This window comes from Vombatus ursinus, unplaced genomic scaffold (genome assembly GCF_900497805.2).
Source record: "Vombatus ursinus unplaced genomic scaffold, bare-nosed wombat genome assembly UNPS02014773.1, whole genome shotgun sequence".
Lineage (NCBI taxonomy): Eukaryota > Metazoa > Chordata > Mammalia > Diprotodontia > Vombatidae > Vombatus > Vombatus ursinus.
Genome location: NW_020954551.1, coordinates 26,252,609 through 26,278,947, shown reverse-complemented (window position 1 = coordinate 26,278,947; position 26,339 = coordinate 26,252,609). Strand labels below are relative to the sequence as shown.

The following is a 26,339-nucleotide window of genomic DNA, read 5'->3' as shown; positions in this document are numbered from 1 at the left end:
GAGTAATGGGATATTACTGTACTGTTAGAAATGATGAACATAATAAAGTGAAACATCTGTGTCACTTTGTTACCCTTATACTCAATATATTCCAATTACCTTCAGGATCAAATACAAAATTCTCTTTTTGGCATTCAAAAACCTTCACAACTTGACCTCATCTCCTCTCCTCTCCTCTCCTTCCCCCTTCTCTGTCTCTCTGTCTCTCTCTGTCTCTCTCTGTCTCTGTCTCTCTCTGTCTCTCTCTCACACACACACACAGACACATACCCTCTTCGATCAAGTGACACTATCCTCCTTGCTCTGCCACAACCAAGAAGCTCTAGGCATTTTCTTCGGCAGCACCCTATGTCTGGAATGCTGTCCTTTCAATCACTCAGGCTTCCTTCAACTTTCAGATAATATTTCTCAACTTTTACAAGAAGGCTTTACCAACCCCTCAATTCTATTGCCTTTGCTCTCTTAATTATTTCCTATTTATACTATATTAAAGCTTGTTTGTATATATTTGTTTGCTTATCAGATTGTGAGTTCCTTGAAGGCAGGGACTATCTTTTGCCTCTTTGTGCATCCCCAGTGTTTAGCACAGTACCTGGCACATAGTAGGTACTTACTGACTGACTGTCTGACATAAAAAGATTTATACAAACTAATGCAGAGTAATGTTAGCATAGTCAGAAAATATTATACACAGTGATTACAACATGTAAACAGAAAGAACGAAAGGCAGAAAGCATTTAGAATAGAATGTTGAAAAATTATAAAGAATAAGCTTGCCCCTAAAGAAGAGATAGGAGGAAAGACCCCCTCTTGCTTCTCCAAGGTGGGAAGTCACATGTGTGGAATACTGTGCATATTGTCAGATCCTTTCCAAAGCATACTTTCTCTTAAAAACTCTTTGTTGTAATGAATGACTTTCTTGGAGAGGACAAAGAAAAGAGAGAAAGAGGAAAATCTACGTAATACAAAAAGAAAATGTCAGTAAGAATCTATTTTAAAAGTTAAAGATCTCATTGTTCAGAATAAAAACAGTGATGGTCCCTAGAGCAATGTAGAATAATGTTTGAGTTTCTGGAACAGATCTAGAAAAGCATGACCAAAATGAAGTGATGAAATCAGAATAAGCTATATCAAGACTAGTTGAAGGAAATAAGGGTATTTAGTCTGAAAAAGAAGACTGGTGGTAGGGGGGAGGTATGGAGAGAGATAACAGGTCTCTTCAAGTATTTAAAGATTAGTCATATTTAAGAGTGATTAAACTACCTTTTTTGGGGGGGTGAGGCAATTGGGGTTAAGTGACTTGCCTAAGGTCACACAGCTAGTGAGTATCATGTGTCTGAGGCTGGATTTGAACTCAGGTCCTCCTGACTCCTGGGCCGGTGCTCTATCCACTGTGCCACCTAGCTGCCCCTTTGTCTCCAAAGTAGAATTAAGAACAATGGCAAGAAATCATAGAGATGAAGATTTCAAATCCGGTTAAGGAAACATTTCCTGAAAATCAGAGGTGTCCCAAAGTGAATAGGGCCATCTTCAGAAGTGGTAGCTTCTTCTTTGCTGGAGTTCTTCAAATAGAGGTTGAATGACCAATAGTCATGTGTATTGTGGAACCAATTTCTGTTCAATTACAGATTTTATTAGATGATCTCTGTGATCTTGTTTAACTTTGAGGTTCTATGTGACTCTGACAACTTCTTGCCTAGAAATCACAAATGCCTAGGCACAGTCGGATGAATTTGAGAGGAATGAGAGGATGAAATATAGAGATAAAATATAAGGTTAGGAATGTATTGTAGAACCAGATAATGGAGGGGTTTAAAAGCTAGGATAGAGATTATATCTTGTTCATAGGTAATAGGGTTCCACTGAATGCTTTTTTTTTAAAATTCAGAATGGATACAATAGTAGTCTACTAGAAAACAAAATTGTTCAGGAAGCAAAGTAAAGAAGGGATTGCAGAAGGGATAGATTGGGAGCAAGAAGTTAGATGGCTCTTAAAAGAGTCTAGGCTAAGAGATAAGTGAGCCTGAACTAGAAAAGCTTCAGCAGGAGTGGAAAAACAGGAAAGAAATTAAAAATGTTTAGGTAGTTAAAATTTACAGGCCTTGACACCTGACTGGATTTGGCAAAACCCCATTGCCTCTTAAGAGCTGATGTGGTGCAAAATTTTGTTGTTGTTCTTAATCAACAGGAACAGGTCTTGGTCCAGGCTTTTCCAACAGACTAAATGGAAGCCCACATGTTTGAAGTTTGATGTCGATATTAGCTCTGAATCAATGCCGATGGTTTGATTTGGAACAGGAGCAGCTGCATATAAAAATTCTTCAGGGTGAGAAGAATTTGTCATGCTCTGCTTTGGAAAGCATAAAATTTGGACAGTTTATGTTTGGAAATATTCATGATACTGCATGAAATCTCTCCCAAATAAGAGCAATTATAAGACATTAAAACTAGCTTCTAATGAAAAAATCAATCGAAGAAGAAACTGGCACTTTAGAAACAAATGAGGAGGAATAATAAGAAAATCTCTTTGATCAAGATGGTATCCTTATGAATGCATGATAAAATATGCTGCTTTCCATATGTTTTCCCACCAGTCTATTTTCCTAGACATTTCCAATTAATTTCTTCCATTCTTCCTAGGCTCAGTCAACCCCCTCAAGCTTACTCCTTTCAATCCTGTATCACCTAGGGAAAGATAACATATGCTATAAATTGAAGTAATGACAATTATTCTAGGCAATATTATTTGGAACCTTCCAACAAATTCCTTCCAACTCTGGTGTAATAATACCAAAGTGTTTGTGAATCACTATATACATAGAGAATCATACACTTACCATAAAACGTCAACTGTCCTCTGGCCACATTTTTCCCTCTTGAATTTTCAGCTACACATTCATATAGACCAGCATCTTCCTGCTGGAAATTTGGAATTTCAAGAATCCCATTGGATTTATGTCTTCTGGCTTTCCTGGCTATTGGCTTTCCATCAGCTCTTCGCCAGATAATAGTTGGAACTGGACTAATAATAAAAAGAACAATGGAGTGAATCACATTGGAGAAGATAATACTTTTCACTTAAAGTTTTGCACCTAAAAGCAAAAGAAAAGTCTTCCCATTCAGTTATTTTCCTTGTGTGGGTCATTCATGTGTAACACAGGCTGAGAAAGAATGCTTCTTTCTCCGAAATATACTAGAATATACTGGAATACTAGAATGCTGGTATGTTCTCAAATCTGTAGTATACACCTAACAAAATTTTCTGTAATCATAATAGTTAATTTGAGTGAATATGCCACATGACTTCAACTAAAACAGAAGGAAGGAAATTCACTAATTCCTGATGGTTTAAATGCCATTTTAGTTCATATGTGTAATTCTTGAAAGGTAACTTACAAGCCAAGCTATATTAACCCAGCATGTTTCTCTTCCCTTCTGTTGTTTATACATTAGGAATTCAATAACTGATAACAAACAAAGATGGTTTTGTCAGGGAAGGCCCTGACTAGACTCCCTGTGATGAACTCATGGGAGAACATGGACAAGAGTCACACGGAACGGGTAGGAGTAGATGGATTACAATCTTCACTACTGAAGAGAGCATCCAAATTGATGAGACTGAAGATTCATTTGATCTTCTCAAAAATTCCCTTTGGAAAGCTTGAGCAAAACTACTGCAATTAAGGGTAGGATCAGATGCTAGGGCTTTCATGTGGTGTTCAAACATTTGTCTGCCATCATGTAGCTGCTTCCCACAGCATACATCCTAATCTGCAAACATGGAAACTTAACTAAGTCTGAAAATTGGCAGAATATCGCATCAACCAATGATATCATAACTGCAACTCCAGAACAGTGGGTTCAATAATTTACTTTCAGAAATTTACATATATTAAGTGGAGACTCTGAAAATTCTTCTGCAGAATTTGAGATTATACTTTAAAAATTAAAAGAATCAACTTGACCATGCTTTTAGTACGGGGATTTATGTTCACTAGACACATTCTTGAATAATCAGGACAGTGGAGGAGGCTCCACCTAGGCTCATTCAGAACATTTTTTTTTTTGTATATTTGATGATGTGCACACTCAATATGGCCTTTGAAAATTACTTTAGCTTTGGCATCTTTCTGAGATGCTCTGAAATGGATGATGATGATGATGATGATGATGATGAACAGCTGGTTACACAGACATGAATATTTCTGTGTAGATTCCCTAAGCCCATTTTTTTTATCTTTTGTAGCTTACCAGCACTGCCATTTAGTAAGCAAAAATTCAGTTGAATTCATAGTCCCCTTTGAAATCCAAACAACATGAGCTTCCTTGCTATATCATTGCTTTAGAGGAATTGTCTGTGGTATTCTACAAAGACTTTACTTATAGAACGGAGCTAACCAAGTCTTCTTTTCAGCTACTTGCATTGGGCTCCCTTAGCAGGCCAGATTTTATTACTTGGAGCCAAAGACCATTGAAAAATCCTTTGCACTACACTGGTTTGTGCCACCTTTGCCCAAATCAAAGCACGATACAGACAATACCAATGTTTCACTTGCCTCATTTCCCTTCCAGCTCTAAAATTCAATGTCACTCTGACTAATCCTCTGAAGAATGCAGTGAGGTCTTGAGGACATTATATTACTTCACAGGCACAGTGAAAAATAGCATGCTAACAAAACACGATTCAGGACAATGGAAATGACTTACTTTAAGATTTCAATAAGAGCTATGGCGAATGATGTGGATAATTAAAATCTTCAGAGGACTCTCAAATCCTTAATTTAGTTGAAAGTTAAAACCACCCCACCAAAACTTTTTATTAACAGTATGCAGAAAAATTCTAATTGATTTGAATTTAGTTGTCCTTATAGGATAAAAAATTTGGAAAAAAAATGGATAACTCTATACTCTTTTGAGCAACAAGATGGCCCAAAGGAAGGTAGGTAGAGGGAAAAGAAGTGAAGAGTGCAGTAAATCCACAAGGAATCTTAGCATCATAGATTCAGAGTTGAAAGGGATATGAGAAGTAATTTGATCTCCATTTTGTAGATGTACAAACTGAAGTTTGAAGAGTACAAATGATTTGCTCAATGTGACACAGAGAGAAAATAGCGGAGCCAAGACTGATCCTGGGTCCTATGATTCCAAATTCAGCACGTTATCCATTACATTATCAAATTTTGTTAAATTCACAAACCAAGTTAGAAAGAATGATATCATCTCCTTCCCTTCTTTGGGGGACTGAGCAAGTAGAATACTTCATGTACTCTCAGACCGGGCTTATATATTTATTAGTTTTACTGAACCACTTTTTTCTCCTCTATTTTTTATTTTTTGATATAAGGGATGACCCTCTTGATGGAGGATGGAGGGATATATCAGAAAATAAGATGTTATAAAAACAAAAGATGTTAATAAAAAAGAAAGTACAGCATCTCTCAGAGAATACATTAATTTTATCATGCCTATAGATGGAGTAACTTTATGTTCCTCTGCCTAAAGTGTAGGAGGAAACTAGGTAATTACCTAGAGAGACTAGGTAATTCAAAACAGGTTTCAAGAAAAGTGTGATGCATCTGTCCTCTGTACACCAGGCCAGCAGTAAAAGTCTGTATTTTCCCAAAGAGTTGACTTAAATGTACCTCAAATGAAGAGCATTGTTTTCATGTCATACCCATTTAGACAGCGTGGCACATTACAAGCCATAATAAGTGAATGAAATACACTTTCAGAATAGCCCCTTCTCTTCTTCTTTCTGGTCATATCAATTGTGACAGCTTAATCTTCCTAGTGCCATTACAGTACTTCTCTTCTCAGTGAGAAAATAAAACCGAAGATGCATACTCACAAAATTAAAAAAAAAACCAGTAATGCTTTCTTTGTTCCCAAATCTCCTAAAAATCACTGTCAAAACTAGGAAGCAAACTCTGAACCTATCAAAACTTTAAAAACAACAATGTCTAAAAAAGGATGATGAAAGACATTAAAACTTACTTTCCCAAAGCAAAGCATTCCAACTTCACAGTTGCTCCTTTTGCAGTTGGGACTGTCTCTGGAAACTGTACTTCTATTTTTGGCTCATATTCACCCATGACCCCTGGGAACAAATAATAGATATTAAATCTTGGGGTTTAACTTTATGAAAAAAATGATCTTGTGTTAGTTGTTAGGTTCTATACAAACCCAATTAATACATTTTAAAGAGGTCTAGACTCTGACAGCCATGATTTGAAGCTTTTTTCCCAACTGTTGCTAGATGATCAGAGCTCCATGCCATCTTCCTAAAATTAATTTTTATGACTCTATAGTCTCAGAATCTGAAACAACATTCTTTCTTAAGAGCTTGCAAAAAAAAAAAAGAAAAGAAAAGAAAAAGGAAAAAGAAAAATACCAGTAAAAAGAGATTTAGACAGAGTCCCACTTTTTAGGAAATGTAATGCAGAACAATCAAACTTTTTTAATCAAGAACTTGGAGATATTTAAGAATTCTTTGCATTTCCTGTCCCTCTTCCCCATGAAAATTAAATCAAAACTGACCTTGAATATTCATAAAATTATCTACTCATCACTAGGTTACCACAAGATGATGATTTATTTCACCTCAGTAATTCTTTAAGAATGTTTACTCAGTAATAGTTGTGGTATAATATTCATTGGTGGTAGGAAGACTTTCAATAACAAAGTTTCAGAAACTTGATTTGCTAAAGTATTAGTGACTACTAAAGTAACCTCGAATGCCTATATATGCAATGCATCTCAAGCAACTCAGTAAAGATTAGTGTCAGTTAAACATAGACAAATACTTTCAGAATTTCATCCATATATTCCTTGACAATTTAGTACTTAGCTTTGCAGTTCATTATCACTCTTTCCTATATTCTAGAAGATAATTTACATTATCGCAGCAAGATGGTCTAAGAAGACGCATCAATAACCCCTGATTCAATTCAATTCAATCTTACAAACATTTATTAATTAAAAAATATGTACATAATTTTCTCATATCTTTGTCCTCTACCCATAAATATGAGACTGGAAAACCAGCTAGCAAATTAAGTTACTTTCATGAGGGGTGTGTTTACATATTTCAAAAATAGTGCTAATTAAAAAAAAAAAGAATTGCCGTCTGACAAAGGAGTCTTCGTCACCTCCATGCAGGAATTTGGAACAGGTAGAATTTCCAGGCCTCATTTACTGGAAGGAGATGAGATAATGAGGTAATAATGTTGAGCAAAAGGATGACTTCAAAGCATTAATGATTCTCCCTTGCCTCCATCTAACATTCTCTTTACATAAACACTACAGTAACTGTGTGAATGTTTATTTAGTTCAGTCATGAAAAATCAGAGTGAGAAATATACCATTGTGAATGACCAAGGGAGTCACATGACCCCTTAACCAATTGAACAAGTACTTTGTAAAGCAAGGTTGCTTGATATATCATATATGCAGCAATTCTTGCAATACCCATTAACTGAAATGCATCTTTTCCTTCCCCAACTGTATCATTTTGAAATATCCCCAGGGTTTCTAGTGTGAGTTAGTGACTTAAGACCATCTCTTTTACTAAATGGAGTGCTGTAGGTTGCTCATATGGTCACACAGAAAGATTTTGAGTTCGCTCTAGACTGATTTATATGTATGGTTATAAGAATATGAGTGACACAAATATCAGCAAGTGATAGAATTTAGCAGGCCCTATGATTGTAGATACAGCACATAAATGACATGGTTATTAGTGATTATCACTGCAGTTTTAAGGATCCTTATTTTAAATAAAACTGGGTGTTTTGCATTAGTCATAAAAATACCATGGAGTGATATTTTTTTCCGATAAATTATGAGCAGTTTCTGTGAACACCTGTGAACTGTTAAGTTTAATTTGGTTACATCTGGTACTGACTAGGTTTTATTCCACTGCATCATTGAGGTTTTTTTTTTCTCTTCAACTCTTTTCTCTCTTATTTTTTTGGCACCAAACAGAAAGAGATGTAATATTTTTAAGAAATAAAAGCCTCTAAACTGGAGTGCATTTTTCAAGTCATTCCTCTGACCACCTGTACACTTTTGAACTTAATTGGTCTACAGCTGTTACTGGTGATTTACAGAATCATCAGGCTCCTGAATGAGGCCATTGATGGAATTACTCCAAAGTCATTTCACACCTTTTTTATTTTTCTTGAAACATTTTATAAGGTTAGAGAGAATCAAAATTGCAGCCTGTACCTAGATAAGCAATGGAAGACTGAACAACTATCCAGTATAAGTAATCTGGATAATTCAGAAGAACAGTTTTCTTTAATAGCAGGTATGTTTTTCCCTGTGAAATATATCTAGATAATAGGATATCCATTTTGCTTATAGAGATACAAATCTAACTAATAATTTATTAATAGACACATTTAGTATGGATTATTAAAATAATAAGAGCCACAATACATTTTTGAAAAAGTACTATCATTGTTTTTCTATTAAAAAAGTTCACATAACTCTGGCAGTGAATTTTGCCACATCTGAAACATCAGAGGTAAAAAAAAAACGTTAGTGGCTTTAATGGGAGAAATTGTGTAGGCAACTCTCTCAGAATTTTCTGTCAGTGTATCCTGTGAGATGCTAAGGATCTACGCTGAGGTGGTTGAGCCCATAGGACCTATTTAGATCTGGGTTTTTGACAACATTCACTTCTTCTTCTGTTCACTATTCACAGTTTCACTCATTGCCAAAGGCACATGATTGGGCAAGATTTAATTTTATTGTACTTCTTCTTTCCTTCCTATTGTTGACAAGTCCAACATGCTAGGAGCAAACCAAGTCAAAATAACATCAAAGTTGTCCTTTGACAGGCCACCCCTGGTAAACTGAGGAGGAGACTTGAGATAATTGCATAGCTCAGGTCCCAGCTCTACTTGAGGTTGAGGAAGGAAAGGTTTTACTTGAATTACCTCAGCAATTCCCTTATTTCTTTCCTTTATTTCCAATGTGTTTATATCATTGAAAGAAAAAAAAAAAAGCTTGGAGTAAAACGTTTAATCAACTCTGTTTTGTATGTTATATGGTGCTCACTAACCAATTTGACTTTATTTAGTATATCTATTTTTCCTCATCAAACTTGCTGAATGAAGGAAGCTATGTGAAAATGTAGCTTGAGCCCCATAACATTTATTGTTGAGAAATTTGATTAAAAATTGTCAATTATGGTCATTTTTTCTAGCCACTCAATTTGTAAGTCTCTGAATTGTAAACTTTGGAGCCTGTCTTTCATTTCTCCTCCTAGCACCTACCACAGTGCTTTGTACACAGTGAAGACTTAACATATGCTTATTAACTAACTCACCAAATGGCCATCCAAAGACTTGTGGTCCCTCATGGGCTTGGACTTCATTTGACAGTGTTAGTGGTCTGTAGCTGACTGCCAAGTTGCTAAAACTGTCAAACTTTCAGACTATCTTCAGCCATAAAGACTATTAAATCAGTTTAACAGTGGCAGTTCAGCAAAATATCTCGCATTTTTAGTCATTAAATCTTCTGTTCATAAAACATGATTTACGCCCACCTATCTTAAACTCTGGTGGTGTTAAAGATTTTTTTTTTTGAAGAAGAAATTTAATGACAAAAGCACACATTGCTTGCAATTAGAAGTGAGGATAAAATAAAGTGTTTTGGTATAAACTAGAGATCTAAAGCATTTAAAACATGATCAAAAGCAGAACAGGTCTTAAATAGCTTCCAGCCATGAATTTTACATAAGAAAGGTCTCTAAGTTGTGCTACAGTGTCATTGGTTGAAGGTAAAGACCGGGATACTGTATCAGATAGCCAAATATCGGATCTACTTGCTTGCTTAAAAAAAAAAAAAAAAAAGGTAAGCTCTGAACAATGGAGGAGATTACTGAAAAGCAAATTGATCTTGTCATTGAAATGAATAATTGGAAAGATTTGTAAGGAGATCTAATTCAGGGAAAGTTTTCTATCTTTTTTATATCCCTTGAAATGTCTTGTATAGAGAAAGTATAAGGGGGGTATAGTCTCCTTGGGAACTACATTCCTCACAAGTATGTGCTTCATGTACCAGTGAGAATGCCACCCTAGCATGGACTCTGATAGCTTTGTAAAATATATATGGAGAGGAAGGGGAAGGGTGGGTTCTTGTGGGTTCACATTTCCTATTGGATGTGATTTGTGTGGCCTTGGGTAAGTCAACACGTGTTTGCCTTTCATTTTATCCCTGGCCTTTAGCATAGTGCCTGGCATGAGATTTGGTAAGATTCAACCAGGAAGCTAGAGGACAGTAAAGAGAAAAACGGGTGTGGATTCAGGAAGCTGTCCCATAGCTGTGTCTAATTCATCTCGCAAACAACAGGAAACTTTCCCTCTTCCACTCTGAGTGCCACAGGTGCAGACATCTGCTGCCTAGAGAAAACATAGTTGCAAAACAACACTGCTTCACAGATATCATGGTGAGATGTAACACTTTTCACACCCTAGGGCTCTTAAGTTGCATTTCTGATCAAATTTCTAACATTTTAACATTCCTTAAGTTACTGCAATGTTTTTATAAAGTGGTGTAGGAAGTAATGAGTGAGTGGTCTGAATGTCTGAGGCCAGATTTGAACTCACAAAGAAGAGTCTTCTTGACTCCAAGCCTAGCCCTCTATCCACTGTACCACCTATCTTTCGGATCTCCCAGTGGCCCAGAAAACTCTATTAGAATGTGTTGCCTAGTGGCTATAATTTTTTTTTTATTTTACTGTTTCTCATTGAGTGGCTACTTACATACCTTTGATGAACAAATATACTTATTCTATATTTTCCCTACTTTTTGCCCAACAGACACAGAGTTCATATCACATAGGCATGGATTATACAAAATAGCACGAGGAGAATTTTCTAAACAGAAAGGATAAAGAAAAGAAACATAGAAAAATGAGAATGTGGAAACCTATACACATCATTCAGAAACCATTTTATATGCTCTTGAGATTTCAAAGAGTGAATGAATGAATGAGAAATCAAGAATGAGTTGGGCTTTTCCCATAAACAGAAAAAATGAAAAAAAAAAATCTTGCTGTGTATTCAGCAAGACCCTTCAATAAGGTCCTCCTCCAGTGTTTCATTGTGACATGGAGATGACCACAGATTCTCAAAGGCCAGATCAATAGAGGCCAGGTTATGGCAGATCTTACTATACTGCAAGGTCTTAGAGGGTGGGTCATGTGATGGCTGGTACATTTGTCATCCAAGGACTAGCCTCATTGAGATTGGAGAGGCTCATCTCATCAGATTTGGGGAAAGCTGGTAAAATATTTTAAACCACAAAAACCCAGGAAGGCCATCTACTAAAGCCATTGAGTTTTGGCAATTTCGTCTATAAAAGGAATTACCTATTCTGTCCAAATCACAGATTCTTGAACTATTCAGTTCCTGAACTATTCCTTGAAATGTTCATTTCCTAAAATTGAACAATAGCCTTTTCAAAGCTGGAAGTATATTTTGACACAAGTTCATACTATGCATATCATGGGAGGTCACCTGGACAATTTAATTTAACAAACATCTAAGAAATTTGCAAAAAGGTTTGCCCCAGTGAATTTCTAAAGCCAGATCTCAATTATGCACAGTAACTGGGGATCTGGAGAAAATGAATCTAGATACTGTAATAAATTGTCTCATTCTATCTGATGATCCACCTCTACCCCCTGGTAAATGTTTCATTGGACTGTTAATAAGAAGCAAAATGAATTGATGGGGGACAAAGTGATACAGAAGAACGATCACCAGTTCTGCAGTTAGAGGACATGGGTTCACATTTCATATCGGATGTGATCTGTGTGGCCTTGGGTAAGTCAACATGTGTTTGCCTTTCATTTTATCCCTGGCCTTTAGCATAGTGCCTGCCATGTAGCAAGTTCTTAATAAATGCTTGGTGACTAACTTAACTTGCCTATGCCTTAGTTTCCACACAATGAGGAGATTGGACTAAATAATCTCTGATATGCCTTGCAACTTTAGATAACAAGAATGACAATAATAGCTAGCGTTTATATAATAATTTCAAGTTTGTAAAGCACTTTACACAAATTATCTCATTTGATCCTGATTAACATTGGGAAGTAGGTGTTATTATTATGCTCATTTTATAAAGGAAACTTGGACAGACAGTTCAGTGACTTGTCCAGGCTCACACAGCCAGTTATTATCTGAAGGAAGGAAACATGTGTTTATTAAGTGCTTACTATGTACTAAGCATTACAGTAAGCAGAATTTGAACTGAGGTAAGATTTGAACTCAGATCTTTCTGACTGTTCATTATTTACTATGCCACCTTGCTAGATCTATCATACTATGAAACATCTCTTCAATTTTAACCAAAACTTATACTGAAATGCCTATTGTATGCCTGGTACTGTGCTAAGTACTATTGATGGAAGGACAAAAGAAAGAAAAAAAAAGAACTCTCCCCTCAAGGAGCTTATATTCTACTGGAGAGATATAGTGAGTATATAGACAGTAAATACTAAGGAGTTTCTTTTTTAAAATATTTATTTATTTATTTTTAGTTTTCAGCATTCACCTTTACAAGATTGTGAGTTTGAAATTTTCTCCCCCTCTTATTAAAGAGTTTTCAGGGGGAGAGAGCACTAGCAATTGTGACAGGACGTGTTGGAGGTAGTGCTTCTTGCCAACTCTGCTGTAAAATATAATTGTCTCTGACAAGGACTTTATACTTAGAGATCCCTTTCAAATACAGACTCACCCCCTAAACCAAATAGTAGAATACACAGGTGTCATGGGGAAAGTAACACTGTTTTTACCTTGGGTCTATTGTCTGATTTCCTTCAGTTCCAGCTCCTTTGGGATCACTATGTCCATTACTGGAACACTTTCAATTGGAAATTTAAAAAAAAAACAAAACTATCACAATGGCAGCAGTTTAACCAACCTGGGAAATTTACCTCATTAGGCTGTATCTGAACATCCCAAAGTAAGTGAAATGCTGATGTAATTAGCCAGATAATTCAGACCATACAACACCTTCCATTGATCATCTTAAAACAAAATGTAGAGATTAGAGGTGTAATTTATCATGGTGAATGCATCAGTCCTCCATCTGTTTGACCTGTATAGATCTAGTCAAGTTTATAAGCATTTATATAGTACTTACTATGTGCCTGGCATTGTGCTAAGAGCTGAAGAGACAGAGGTAACGCCTAAGCCCTACCGTCAAGGATCTAAATTCTAATGGAGGAGATAACATGTGAACAACCTAGGCAGAGGCAAGATACACACAGAGTAAAAAGAAAAGATTCATAAAGGGGAAGGCACTAGCAGCTGGGAGGATGGGAAAGACCTATAAGAGTAGGTGGGATCTGAGTTGAGTGTTAAAGGAAGCCAGTGAAGCTAGCAGACAAAAGTAAGGAGTGAGAGGTTCCAGGTGCGGGGGACAACCTATGCAAAGTCACAGAGATGGCAGATAGAATGTGGTGTTTAGAAATTGAAAGTAAGTCAGTGTTTCTGGAATGTATGGTACATGGAAGGAAATATAGTACAAGAAGACTGGAAAAGTAGATAGGGCCCAGATTAGGAAGAGCTTTAAATGTCATATAAAGGAGTTTATGTCAGCAGACTTTTTCTCCAAATACCAGATGTATGATTGTAGAGACTTGGATCCTGTTGTCATAAAGTAATAGATTAAAAAAAAAAAACATGCATCACTTTAGTACAAACTCCACCCCCTATCACAATGAATATTTTCCCATTTTCCTCTCTCCCATAGCCAAGAACTAATTAAATATCCTATTTTGTGCTTAGCAACCTAGGTTGAATTTGAGTTTTATGTACTGTAACTCAAATGAGAAAGGCACATTATAGATTTCCCCCACAAAACTCACATGGAAATTAGGAATGAATGGGGTATTAATTGCTGAAAAATGAGATTCTTAGTCTGCTAATTTTGTGATAAAATATTCTAATTAAAATCGTTTGTCACATCTGTGAAGATATACTGGACAAGTCAACATAAATCCAAAAGCCAAGCGGAAAAAAAGTCATGAATGGCCTATTGCCAGCTTGAGGATGATGTGGCAACTTGACTGTTTGCATGTCACTAAATTTTTCTTTCTTCCATTTTTTGACATTGCATGCCCTGCTGTGGCATTTCTCATCAACTGCATCTTGATGCATCAAAGTCAATATTTCATTATACTGCTATGACCTGACACACTGAAATGGAAAATACCACTGAACAGATGTCTTGGTGCACAGGCATTTGGAGGAAGAGTTTGGAAAAGCTGTATTTTAAAATGATTACTTACAAAGTGCCAGTGGAGCACATCTTTAGAAATAGTCTATTAATACTTGAAGTCTAAAGGGAGTGTGCCACTTCTTACAAAATTGGTAGGTTGCCTCCTTTTCTCTTTAACTCGACAAGGCTTTGCTGAGTTGGAAGGCACTTATTTAAATTGAAGATGTATAATAAACACTATATTTCATTACAAATAAGTGTGGTGAGCCATTTGGCCTTAATGCAGGGTGGTATACTTACTTAGCTTACTAAGCTAAGAGCCTCCTAATAGATACCTTTTCTTAGTGCTTGACTATCTAGTTTCTTGGTGGTTTTTTATTTTGTCTGATCTAAGTTGGAAAGTTTAGGAAGCTATGTAACTCTTGACCATATACGCAATACAAATCCATTGGACAAACATGAATGGTAAAGACGTTAACTTTGTTTCATGTGACTTTAAATTTCAGATAAGATAAGGCAACAACGATGATCACCATGTCATGTTCAAAAACAAGAATTGGTGTGTGTAGAGAACAATAGGGGATCGATCTGTGATTTCATTAGCACAGGGAAGAAATGGATGAGGAAACCTATGCTTCCTTTAATCATGTAAAGCTGTATCTTCTTTGCCGCTTAGAGTCTTGGAGAGTTGTGTAGGACACTGAAACGTTGGGACTTACCCAGGGTCACAAGGCCAGTATGTATCATCAGTGGGATTTGAACCCAAATTTTTTTGGCTTTGGGGCCAAGAAGTTCTTGAGTTTGGGACAAAATTCCTAATAATTCAGAGTCTGCCCCAGGTTTCCCTCATGCTATAGATCTTCAAGCAGAGACTAGATGCCACATATGTTATAGAGAGCATTGCTGGGTAAGTACAGATGGTAGTAGATGGCTTTGGAAGCACCTTCTAACTGGGGCACAGAGGATCAGCTTGGCGGCACAGTGGATAGAGCGCAGGACTAAGAATCAGGAAGACCTAAGTTTTGATGCTACCTAAAACACTCCCTAACTGTGTGACCACTGGCAAATCACAACCTCTCTGTGCTATTTTCTTCATCTTTAAAATGTGGATAATAATAATAATAATAGTACCTATATCACAGGGTGGTTGTGAAGATCGAATGAGTAATGTGTTTGGCAAACCTTAAAGTGTTATATAAATGGTAACTATTATTTCAATTAAGATATTTTATGAATATTATATTCTTATAGTTGCGTCTTCTAGGCATTTTTAGGTCATCAAAATTTGTTAGCCCAGTTGCAAAACGTCTCAGTGTGAATAATCACCTGGAGTCAAATCTAAGCTTTGAGGTTTAGCTCATGTGGGAGGCAGCTCATTCCATTTTAGGATATTTCTGATCATGAGGAAATTTCCCCTAACATCAAGGTTAAATTTGCCTGTTTGAAAATTCCATCCCTTGCTCCTTGTTCCGCTCTCTGAGGCCAACCTGAACACGTTGAATCTCTCTTTCATATGATGGGCCTTTCTTGGACCCATCAGCTGCTGAATGCATCGCTGAGGTGCGATCTGGGGTGAAGCAATAATTGTGATGATGCCCTAGCTTTCAAAAGGGCTTTGTCAGTGCTGATGAGAAAGTCATTTGGAATTCTTGTTCATTCTTCGTGTGAAGGAAATATCGTCTTCCATCCTCCACTCCCTCACTAAAGGTACACTGAAATATTGTGCACCATTATGTTCCTTGGCTCAGCATAGGCAGCTCTAGGCCAGGAGTGAGAAAATGTTGATGTCAAGTCCAAGTGTATGACCTTGTTTCATTATTGCAAAGGTGTAATGTTGTAATTGCCAACTACTTTCCTTTCCAACAAGCCATGGGAATAATACTAATGCTCTACATTTATAGGTTGCCACTATACAGTTTACAAAACCACTTTTCTCATATCTGTCCTATGAAATAGTTTGTATAGGTATCATCAATCACCATTTTACAGATAAGGAAACTGAGGTTCAGTGAGATTCTGTGACTGGTCTCCCGTCACCTACCTTATCAGTGCTCTAGGGCTAGGCAACTCTCTTAAACTCTCAGTTGCAGAACAGGAGCTAACCTGCATTGGTAGAGAGAGTTTCTTCATCTAGGAGTTCCCTATGCCAACAAAATCACAGTTCTAGTCCTTAGCGCTCTATCTTTCCTTTTTTTTTTAAACTTATGGAATAAAACAAGCTTTTCCATAGCACAGTATAATAAAAAAGGTGATTTCACATGAAACTGCAAATCTACTATGTACAATTTGCTATTCTTTTTAAATATACAACAAAATTATCATGTGAATTTCTTTTTTTTCTTTTCTTTCCTTTTTTTATTCCTTTCCCACCTCCCCCCTCCCTAGAGATGGCTACCATTAAACACAAATAGGTATAGATAGATATGGATATAGATATAGATATAGATATAGATAGATATATAGATACAGATATGTAAAATTATTCTCTACGTATTTCTATTTATCATTTCTTTCTCTGGATGGGTTTGAAGTCTTCTGCGTGACTTGCTGTGTTTGCTACACAGCCACAACTCTAAAGTTCCATATTGCCCTTTTGGACTATGGCATCTTGGCTTTCTCCTCTACAAACATCTCAAAACTACCTCTTAGTCTAAGGAACTCTGTTCTGAAGTTAGCAAGTTGTCATAGTTGGTCAGATCTGTGATCCATGCAACCGATTATTCTGTCAGCAAGAGGCCTCAAGGGATGTCTGTGGGAAGACCGGCTTCACAGATTCACAAGATCTGCGAATTAAAGGCATCTGAGAAGATACCTAACCTCCTGCCCCACGAAGGGATATTCTTCTACTACATGCTTAGTTTCTTGATACCAAGTTTAAAGATGAGCTATTGCTAAACTTCTTATGGATTTATGTCATTTACCACTGTGCTTAGTCCTTATGATTGCATCCATAATCATCTCGAAAATTCAGTTAAAAGGGCTGGTCAAAGTGTCATTTGACCACAGACTGACTACCTTTTATCCAATCCTCTTGTTTCCATTTTTCAAGTGTCTGTAGCATTGTGAATAAGGCAGTCATCCAGAAAATTTTGGTTCTGAAACCTTATTCAGGAAAGTTAATGCTAAATTACATTGAACTAATTAGCTGAAAAATTGCTCAACTGTCCACTGCATCCTTCATAGACGTGCTCTCAGTAGGAATAAAAATAGGGAAGATTCTTGTCTATGTTTTTCAATCCTCTACCCATTCCAATGCAAACACCCTAAGCATTCAAGGTGAAGAAGTTTCTAAAACACAGGCACAACTATGTCATCTCTTCCTTAATAAGCTTCAGTGGTTCCCTATTATCATTAGGATTAACCATAAACCCCTTTGTTTCTCATTTAAAGCTTTTCATAACCTTGCCCTGGTGCACTCTTTCTAGCTTTTTTATACAGTACTCTCCTTAACCCATAGTGAAGTCAAGTCCAGTCAAAATGGTCTTGTTTTTCCTCACACACTGTACTCTACCTCTCTTTGCCATGCCTTTGCCTGCTCTCTCATGCCTGGAAGGCACTCTCTCCTTGGTCCTACCTACTAGAGCTTCTCGGTTCCTTTAAATCCTAGATCAAGCATCACATCCTACCAGAGGGACAACCCTATTCTCTTATGTACAAATGCTCTCTCTCCCCAAAATGACCTTGTATCTGCTTTGTACATACCTGGCATATTAGAGGCAGTGTTGCGTAGAGGATAGAGTCAGTCTGGAAGCCAAGATGACCTATTCTTCAAACTATGCCTTTCATACATACAGTCTGGACAAGTCATTCAACCTCTCAGTATTCCTAGTAACTGTAAGACTACACTGCTGAGAAATTGGTGCCTTGCATCAGTGGAAGGAGTCACCTCAAGTTCTCTATACCAGGGGTCAGCCAGTTATGGCCAATGGGTCAAACCAACCCACTATCTGCTTTTCTACAGCCCATGAGATGAGCATTTAAATATAAAATTATTCTTAGCTACTGGGCCATATATAAATAGGAGGTGGGCAGGATTTTGGCTAACAGGCTGTAGTTTGCCAATCCCTGCCCTAAACCAATGAAATCACAGGCCTAGTCTTTAGCCTTGTATTGTGAGTATACTTATACATATGATGTCTGTAAGCTTCTGGAAAGCAATGAAGGCTTCACTTTTGCTTTTGTATTCCTAGTTTTTAGCACTTTGGGGGCATATTTGTTACTGTTCAGTTGTTTCAGTCATGTCTGTCTCTTTGTGACTCCATTTGGGGTTTTCTTGGCAAAGATACTAGAGAGGTTTGCCATTTCCTTTTCTAGCTCATTTTTCAGATGAGGAAACAAAGGCAAATAGAGTTACATGATTTGTCCAGGGTCACACAGCTAGTAAGTGTCTGAGGTCATATTTTAATATATGTCTTCCTGACTCTAGTCCTGGTGCTCTATCCACTCTGCCACCTAGCTGACCCATTTTAATAACTGTTTGCTTATTGACTGATTTATGTTTCCCTATGTTCACGGTATTATTTTTTATTATGATCAATACTTATGTACTAGGCACTTCAAATGCCTATCATTTCAATGGAATATACTTAGCATATACTTCCTCAATTCATTATAAAGTGATAGCATAAAAGGAAACATTCTGCTCACCCACAAATAAATTAGGATCAGTAATTTTGGTATGAAAATATCAGTAAGTCATCTTGAATGCAGTAGCCTTTTTTATAGGGTATGCACACATATAGGTAAATGAGTACATAAAACCGTGCAAATAACTCACCATCATTCCTCAGTATTAAAGGTGTAGGAGGTCCTAGGACTTTGTGGTTTGTGACTGTGTTGGTCACTACACAGGTATAATTCCCAACGTCTGATTTTTCCACTTTGGCAATGTATAGGTTTCCAGTCTCTTGAGAAACAAAGCGTCTGTTATCCTGGTATGATGGGTATTCATTGAAGATCCAGGCATAGCTCAGTTCTGAAAAAAACAATGAGCATTATCATTACAAACATGATTCTTGGTACCAGAAACTTTCCCTCACTGAGAAATAAGCAAGATAGAATTCCAGGTTACTTTTTAAAAAGTAGACTTTAAATCAGTCAACCATATAAGCTGTAAAAAGAAACATCAACATACAGAATTATTTAAATAGCCCTCTAGTTTACCAGACATAAAGCTAAAACTAGGGTAGGTAACTGGTACTTTGATCAAGGGCACTGAATTTAGAGGATACTTATAGTCCTTTAACAAACAGTATGGAAACAATAAAGCTTAGTACCTAATTAGTATGAATACTTTGTTAAAAGTGGAAGTTATAATATGGTAAGATGGGATGGACTGTTACCTTAACCCACCTCTCCTCATCTTGAGTAATCTCCTCATCCATAGGCTGATGTTTCATTCTCTTCCTGCCTCTTCTCAGACTCCTTTGCTGGTTCATTATCCATATTCCCCCTAACAGTGGGTATATTCCAAGGCTGTGCCCTGGGTTTTTATATGTGTGTATGTAAGTATGTATATGTGTGTGTATGAGTTCCCATGAGCTCAATTATTAACTGTGAAAATGAGCTCCAGATCTGTCTGTCTATCTATCTATCTATCTATCTACCATCTATCACCTATTCTTTCTTTTGAGCTCCAGTCATTCATCTTCAAATGCCCATTGAACATTTTAAATAGAATATCCAACAGACATCTTAAACTCACCTAAAAAGAATTCATTATCTTCTCCCCAACCTCCATCCTTCCAATCACCAAGATTTACAATCTTAGTGTCATCCCATGCTCGTCAATCTCATCTCACAGTTGTTTCTACCTCCACAACATATCTCTAACTTCTCTCAACTCACTATAGTTGAGGCCTTCATTACCACTCATCTGGCCTACTATAAGAGCCTCTCAATTTCTGCCCCCCAATCTATCCTATTCCTTGCTATTAAAGTAATTTTCCTAAAGTATAGATATGGCCATATTCTTCCCCTACTCAAGAAATTTTAATGGCTCCCTATCACCTTAAGCATTAGCTTGAAATTTCTCTTGGATGTTAAAGCCCAACCTACTTTTCCTGACTTGTTATACATTGCTTTCCAAATAAATTTCAAGGGGGTTCAGCCAGTCTGGTGTTTGTGCTGTTCTTCACACATGGCACTTCACTTAGTCCTAGTGTTTAAGCTAAGTCTCGTGCCTGGAATGTACTCCCACCTCACGTATGCTCCTTAGAATCCTTAGCTTCCTTTAAGACCCAACTCAAATGCCACATTCTACACAAAGCCTACATTGATTTTCCTCTTTCTAGTACCTTTGCACTAAAATTTATTTTCTATTTAATTTATCTCTGATCACATTGTGTCCCTGGATAGAAGCAAGCTCCTTGAGGGCAGGTACTTTTATTTTTGCCTCAGTATGCTCAGCACCCAGCATAGTGCATGGTATATGATAGGTGCTTACTAACTGTTTCTTGATTGATGCGGGTGTTCTGGGAGAAGAAAGAGCACTGGCTCTGAAATCATAAGACTGGGGTTCAGATGATACTTCTTACACTTACTACATATATGACCTTGGGATTAGTCACTTAGTCTCTGGGTTTTAATTTTTCAGCTATAAAATGAGAGGGCTGGGCTAGATGACCTCTAAGGATCTTCACAGCTCTTCATTTATGATTCTATGATCTTATAATCTCTCTGTCTGAACTTTCTGTCCATCCTCCTCAACTGAAGGTTCCCTTCATTCAAATTCTGTGGCTTATAGTACTTACCTGTGGGGTCAAAAAAATCTAGTGGTCACTCTGCCCAGAAGAGATAGAGGCAATAGTACAACAGGTAAATCTAAGTTATTAAAGTAAGTCAGGTTTATAAATTCCTTCTTATTTGCCTGGATATGGTTTCTGGTCTCAAGGAGTTCATAATTTTTTCGATTCACTGTGGCCATTCATCATTTTGGTAGGGATCTTCAAGAACAAGTCAACTGACCCCCTTCCTTTTACAGATAAGGAAACTGAGACTCAGAGTTTAAACTACTTGCCACAGGTCAAATAGCTGAGAATAAAATCCAGGTCTGCTAGCATTCCCCACACTTATACCAGGCAGTTTCCTTCATTCAAATAAATCCTTGCTTGTCCTGAGTAGATACTATGTGTGTGGTAATTGATCTATTTTCATGATCAATTTTAAACTCTAGTTTTTGATAAATATTTTTGAATGAAAATATTAAACTCTGATGGAAATTTTGTCATGATTGACCCAGTAATAGTACTACAATGTCTGTATGCCAAAGATAGTAAAGAAAAAGGAAAAGGAGCTATGTGTACAAAAATATTTATAGAAGATCTTTTTGTGGTGGTAAAGTTTAGAAATTGAGGGGATGTCAATCATTTGGGGAATGGCTAAACAAGTTGTGGTATATGATTGTGATGGAATATTTTTGTGCTATAAGAAATGTCCAGCAGGAGGGTTTCAGAAAAACATAGAAAGATTTACACAAACTGATACAGAGTGAAGTGATCAGAACCAGAAAAACCTTGTACACAGTACCATCAGTATTGTACAATGACCAACTGTGAACAACTTAGCTATTCGTAGTAATACAGTGATTCAAGATACTTCTGAAAGACTTATGATGAAAAATGCTATCTATCTCCAGAGAAAGAACTGATAGAGTCCGAATGCAGCTCACACCATTGTCTTTTTTAAATTTTATTTTTCTCGTTTTTGCTTTTGGCCTGTTTTTGTTTTTCTTTTGCAACATGGCTAATGTGAAAATATGTTTTCTATGACTACACATTTATAGTTTATATCAAAGTGCTTGCCTTCTCAGGAAGGGGGAAAGAAAGACAGGGAGAGAGAGAATTTGCAACTCAAATTTTTTAAAAAACAAATTATAAAAATTGTTTTTACATGTAATTGGAAAAATATTAAAATTTAACAAATAAACAAATTCATATTCTGTGAATCCATGAGCAGTACACTTTCCACTATACCTCCAACACAAGATCAGACCCTGGCTTAGTTGTTGGTTATAACCTGCCGAGACACATTATTGCCAAGGTTAAGGAATCTTAGATCATAGAACTCTTGGAACATGTGTTAAACAAAAGCATATATCCACAGAAGTATTGTCACAGATCTAAAATAGTCAGGAATGGTCAACGGTGAGGGTACTCTTCTCCCTTCTTTCCCCTCCACACCAAATTTGGTTACCTAGACCCAGTCTAGGTTAGAGAGGCAGGAAGAATCACCAGTGATAGTGCCTAATAGGGAATACCTAGAACCCATCTACAATGGGGAGCCTTTCTTCTCAACCTTCCTGCAAATGTCTCCATTCCTTTCTGGCCCCAGCTGAATGTTTTCCCTTTCCCCATGAACTCTATGGTCCTCCAGACCTTAGCATCTCCTTTATTATTATCATTATATTAACACTATTAATTATTGTGATTATTACTATTATAAGTAAGAGCTCTAAACACTGCCATCTATGTTATTAGAGTACCATAGAACTTCTGACCCATATCTTTCTATATATAAATGTAGTCTTTCCCAACTGGAGTGTGAGCTCCTTGAGAGCAGAGACTCACTCATTTTTATTTGTATCCACAGTGCTTAGCACAGTGCTTGGGATATAATAGGAACTTAACAATTTTTTCATTCATTTTGGTACAGAATGAAGCAGGGGGGCACTTCAAATGAAAAGAGACTAACACTATACATCCATAGCTATATAAAGAGGGATCAAGTGAAATCATACATGCATATGTATATATAGATGCATGTATACATACATGTGTATATATATACATAGCACTATATTTTAGTTATTGTTATTTAATTCTCACTATTATTAATGAACAAAAGAAATAGTTACAGGGTCAAAGTGGATCAGATAGGTAGGGATAGAAACTGTACCTATAATTGCACTAGAACGGAGAACTCCTGGGTAAGGAAACTCCCTCTGCTGATGTAGGCCAGAATCTTCTTTGCAACTTATGTTCTAGAGTTACCTAAAGCAATGGTGTCAAGCTCCTATAGGATTGGATCTGTGCAGGTTGCATATTGACATAGAAAACTCCAATAATATTATCTATGTTATATTGTATTTCTATTTTGTTAGACATTTACCAATTATATTTTAATTTGATTCCTTGGGAGCCAATGGGCAGATGCCTCTGGTGAAATGTGTTAGCAGCATGAAGCCAGTATGTGTCTGAAACAGGACTTGAACCTTGATCTTACTAGTTTTAAGCCATATCTTTAACCATTATGCTATATGGTATCTCAGATATTTGGGCAACATGTCTGCTATTTCTAACATGGGAAAGTAGGAAGTATTACTGATACTGCTTCTATGAGTTGAATTTACACACACAACTAGAGAATATGATTAGGTTCCTCTCCTATCCCTCCCCCTTACAGAAGTAGTTGGAGAGCCCTTGTGTTTTCTCTCCTTGCAGAGACCTTGAAGGTAGTCATAGCAGGGATCTGGCTCACTAATTGCGCCTGAGGGGAAACATATTCTCTTATTCTGGCCTTCCCCCAACCCTCTGTCCTTTTTTCCCCTTTCCCTCTTTCCCTCCTTTCCCCTTTTTTCTCTATGAGGGGCTAAAAGCCCTAGATATACTCTTACTCTCTCATTCTAGTCAAGAGTTTCACCATACCCAGCAAGAATACTCCAGTAGCATCTTGGACTTGGGCTATGGACTTTAATGCTTTGTCTTATCCTCATGAAATATATTGCCTGCAAATGGCTGCCTTCATTTCTATGCCCAATTTTGTATCTCTGGGTATTTTCTCATTACCCTTAAGTCCTGCTATACATGAGCATTCTCTATCTGTGTGTGGTATATGTAAGTTAGTGTTAAGGTTAAACTACTCTAACAATTGACCAAACTGCTATTTTGATGATCTATGATTTGCATATTTGTCTCTGGACTTAAATTTCCTTCAAGTAATCAAGCTACATTTTTTCTTCTAGATGCTTCACAAATATATACTCTTGTTTTCAAAGAAGATCCAATATGAACATGAGTTGTTGGGTGAAATCTGCCAAGACTCATTTTTGCCAAAGTTAAAAGACACTAAATTTATGAGAATCTTGGAACATTTACAAAAGAAACACATGACCACTTAAGTACTGGTAAAGCTCTAGAGAAGGATGTGGGCATAGAATTGGAAAAGAAAGGAGTCTCACTAACACGGGGCAGCTAATGTGAAAAAAGGGAAATTACAATGCCTGTTACCTGTTTATCTCACAAGAATCTTCTGCGGATAAATTATGTGCCATAAAAGCACATTCTTGGAGGAAACTCTGGAATTTCAAAGGCAATACCACTGAAGCATAAACTCTGACACATCCTACCAACTGGAAAGGCTTCAAGTACAAGTTCACTGACTGACTATATGTCTGTTATCTAGGAACCAGCACAGGTAAGACCTGGAAGGTTCATCACCAGGTTGGCTCCATGGTGCCTAACTTTTCAGCAATACTTGAAGATTATCTCTTAAATTATAAAATGATTACAATCTGTCCCACAACAATGGAATTGCATGATCCTTACAGTATAAGGATTATAGGATACAGGATTTTTTAAAAAATTAAAATTATAGGCATAATTTCAAATCATTCTATCTTCTCCGAAAGAACATTGTGTCTCTCCCTTCCCCCCTGCTTCTTGTTCAGCAAATTAAATCCACATTCTCTCTACTCATCTGACAAACTGTCTCTTCCCTGCTTCCAGTGGCTACAAAGTAGTTTGAGCTCTGTGGCAGAAGTTCATGGTTAAATAAATATGAGCTATGTAGGCAAAAGGCATCTGAAAAAGGCCTGAGTTTTCTTTCCAATGAGCTTGCCAAAAACAAGAGAAACAGCTTAGATGTCCCCCCCCCCCACTTCATGACAACAGTATAGCTGAGATCTGAACAACTCAGCCAACCTGCTGATTTTTCTCTATCATGTTAAAGAAAAGAGCCAGGGTTATATTTGAATGATTTCTTGATTGAACTGATAGAGGGCTCATGTGTCACATATATAGTATAGTTTCTAGTAGAAGAAAGAGATTAATATACCCAAGAAACTGATTTTCACCCTAGAAACTGCCTAAAAAGAGTTAACAAGATTCAGTTAGGAAATCTGACCCTCTCTGAGACTTTTATGTCTGGTACCTCTGATATCTTTCTTTCACTAAGATTTTAATGTATGTGAGCCCAGGGTCGGGGACTTTCTTACACTGTCAAGAACTATCAAAAAGGAGATAAATTAATATTAGCTAATGATGATGAAGGGATCAACTAGCTTGGTAAAAAACATCACTCATCATCTTCCTTAATTGACAATTCATGTGTGCTTTCTGCATTTGCAAAGAGCTTTTCTCCCTATAGCCCTAGGAGAGATATTTAGTTTAAGTATCATGGCCATTTTGCAGAGAAAGAAACTAAGTTCTAAGAGTTCTTAAGTGAATTGCTCATGGTCAAAGCTGGTAAGGCGTGGAAATGGGATCCAAATCCAGTTCTCATGACTCCTAAATTCAGCACTCCATCTTGTATATCTAGACCTAGAAATCATTCAGATCAGGGTTCTTTTTCAAATTTTTTATTTATTTAATTTTTAATTTATGGAATAAAACAAGTATTTCCATAACATAGTATAATTTAAAGAAAAGGTGATTGCAGATAAAACTGCAAGTCTATTATGTACAACTTGCTATGCCTTTTAAATATATAATAAAGTTATCATGTAAATTTCTTTTTTCTTCCCCCCCACCCTAAAGATGGCCACCATTAGACACAAATATGTATATAAATGTGAAATCATTCTATACATTCTTAAATTGAGATCTGTGAACTTTTTTTATATACATATTTTTATTTATTTTACTTTTTTGACTTTATTTATTAATTTATTTTTAGTTTTCAACATTCACTTCAACAAGATTTTGAGTTCTAAATTTTCTCCCCATCTTGTCCCTCCCCCAGCTTAAGATGGCTTGCATTCTGAATACCCCTTCCCCTAATTTGCCCTCTCTTCTATCTCTCCTCCCTTCTCTTATCTGCTTCCCCTTCTATTTTCCTGTAGGGCAAGATAGATTTCTATGCCCCATTGCCTGTATATCTTA

The 26,339-nt window shown here is 36.8% G+C and overlaps 1 protein-coding gene across 1 annotated transcript in view; it reads right to left on the bottom strand.

The window, feature by feature from the left end:
• Window positions 1-26,339, bottom strand: part of CNTN4 (contactin 4) — a 366,552-nt gene that overhangs the window by 190,188 nt on the left and 150,025 nt on the right. The window contains exons 4-6 of the mRNA XM_027863966.1: window positions 19,019-19,216; window positions 5,995-6,097; window positions 2,838-3,022 (exon numbers count right to left, since the gene is read on the bottom strand). Of these exons, the coding sequence (XP_027719767.1) occupies window positions 2,838-3,022; window positions 5,995-6,097; window positions 19,019-19,216 (486 nt within the window). The remainder of the gene's footprint in view (window positions 1-2,837; window positions 3,023-5,994; window positions 6,098-19,018; window positions 19,217-26,339) is intronic.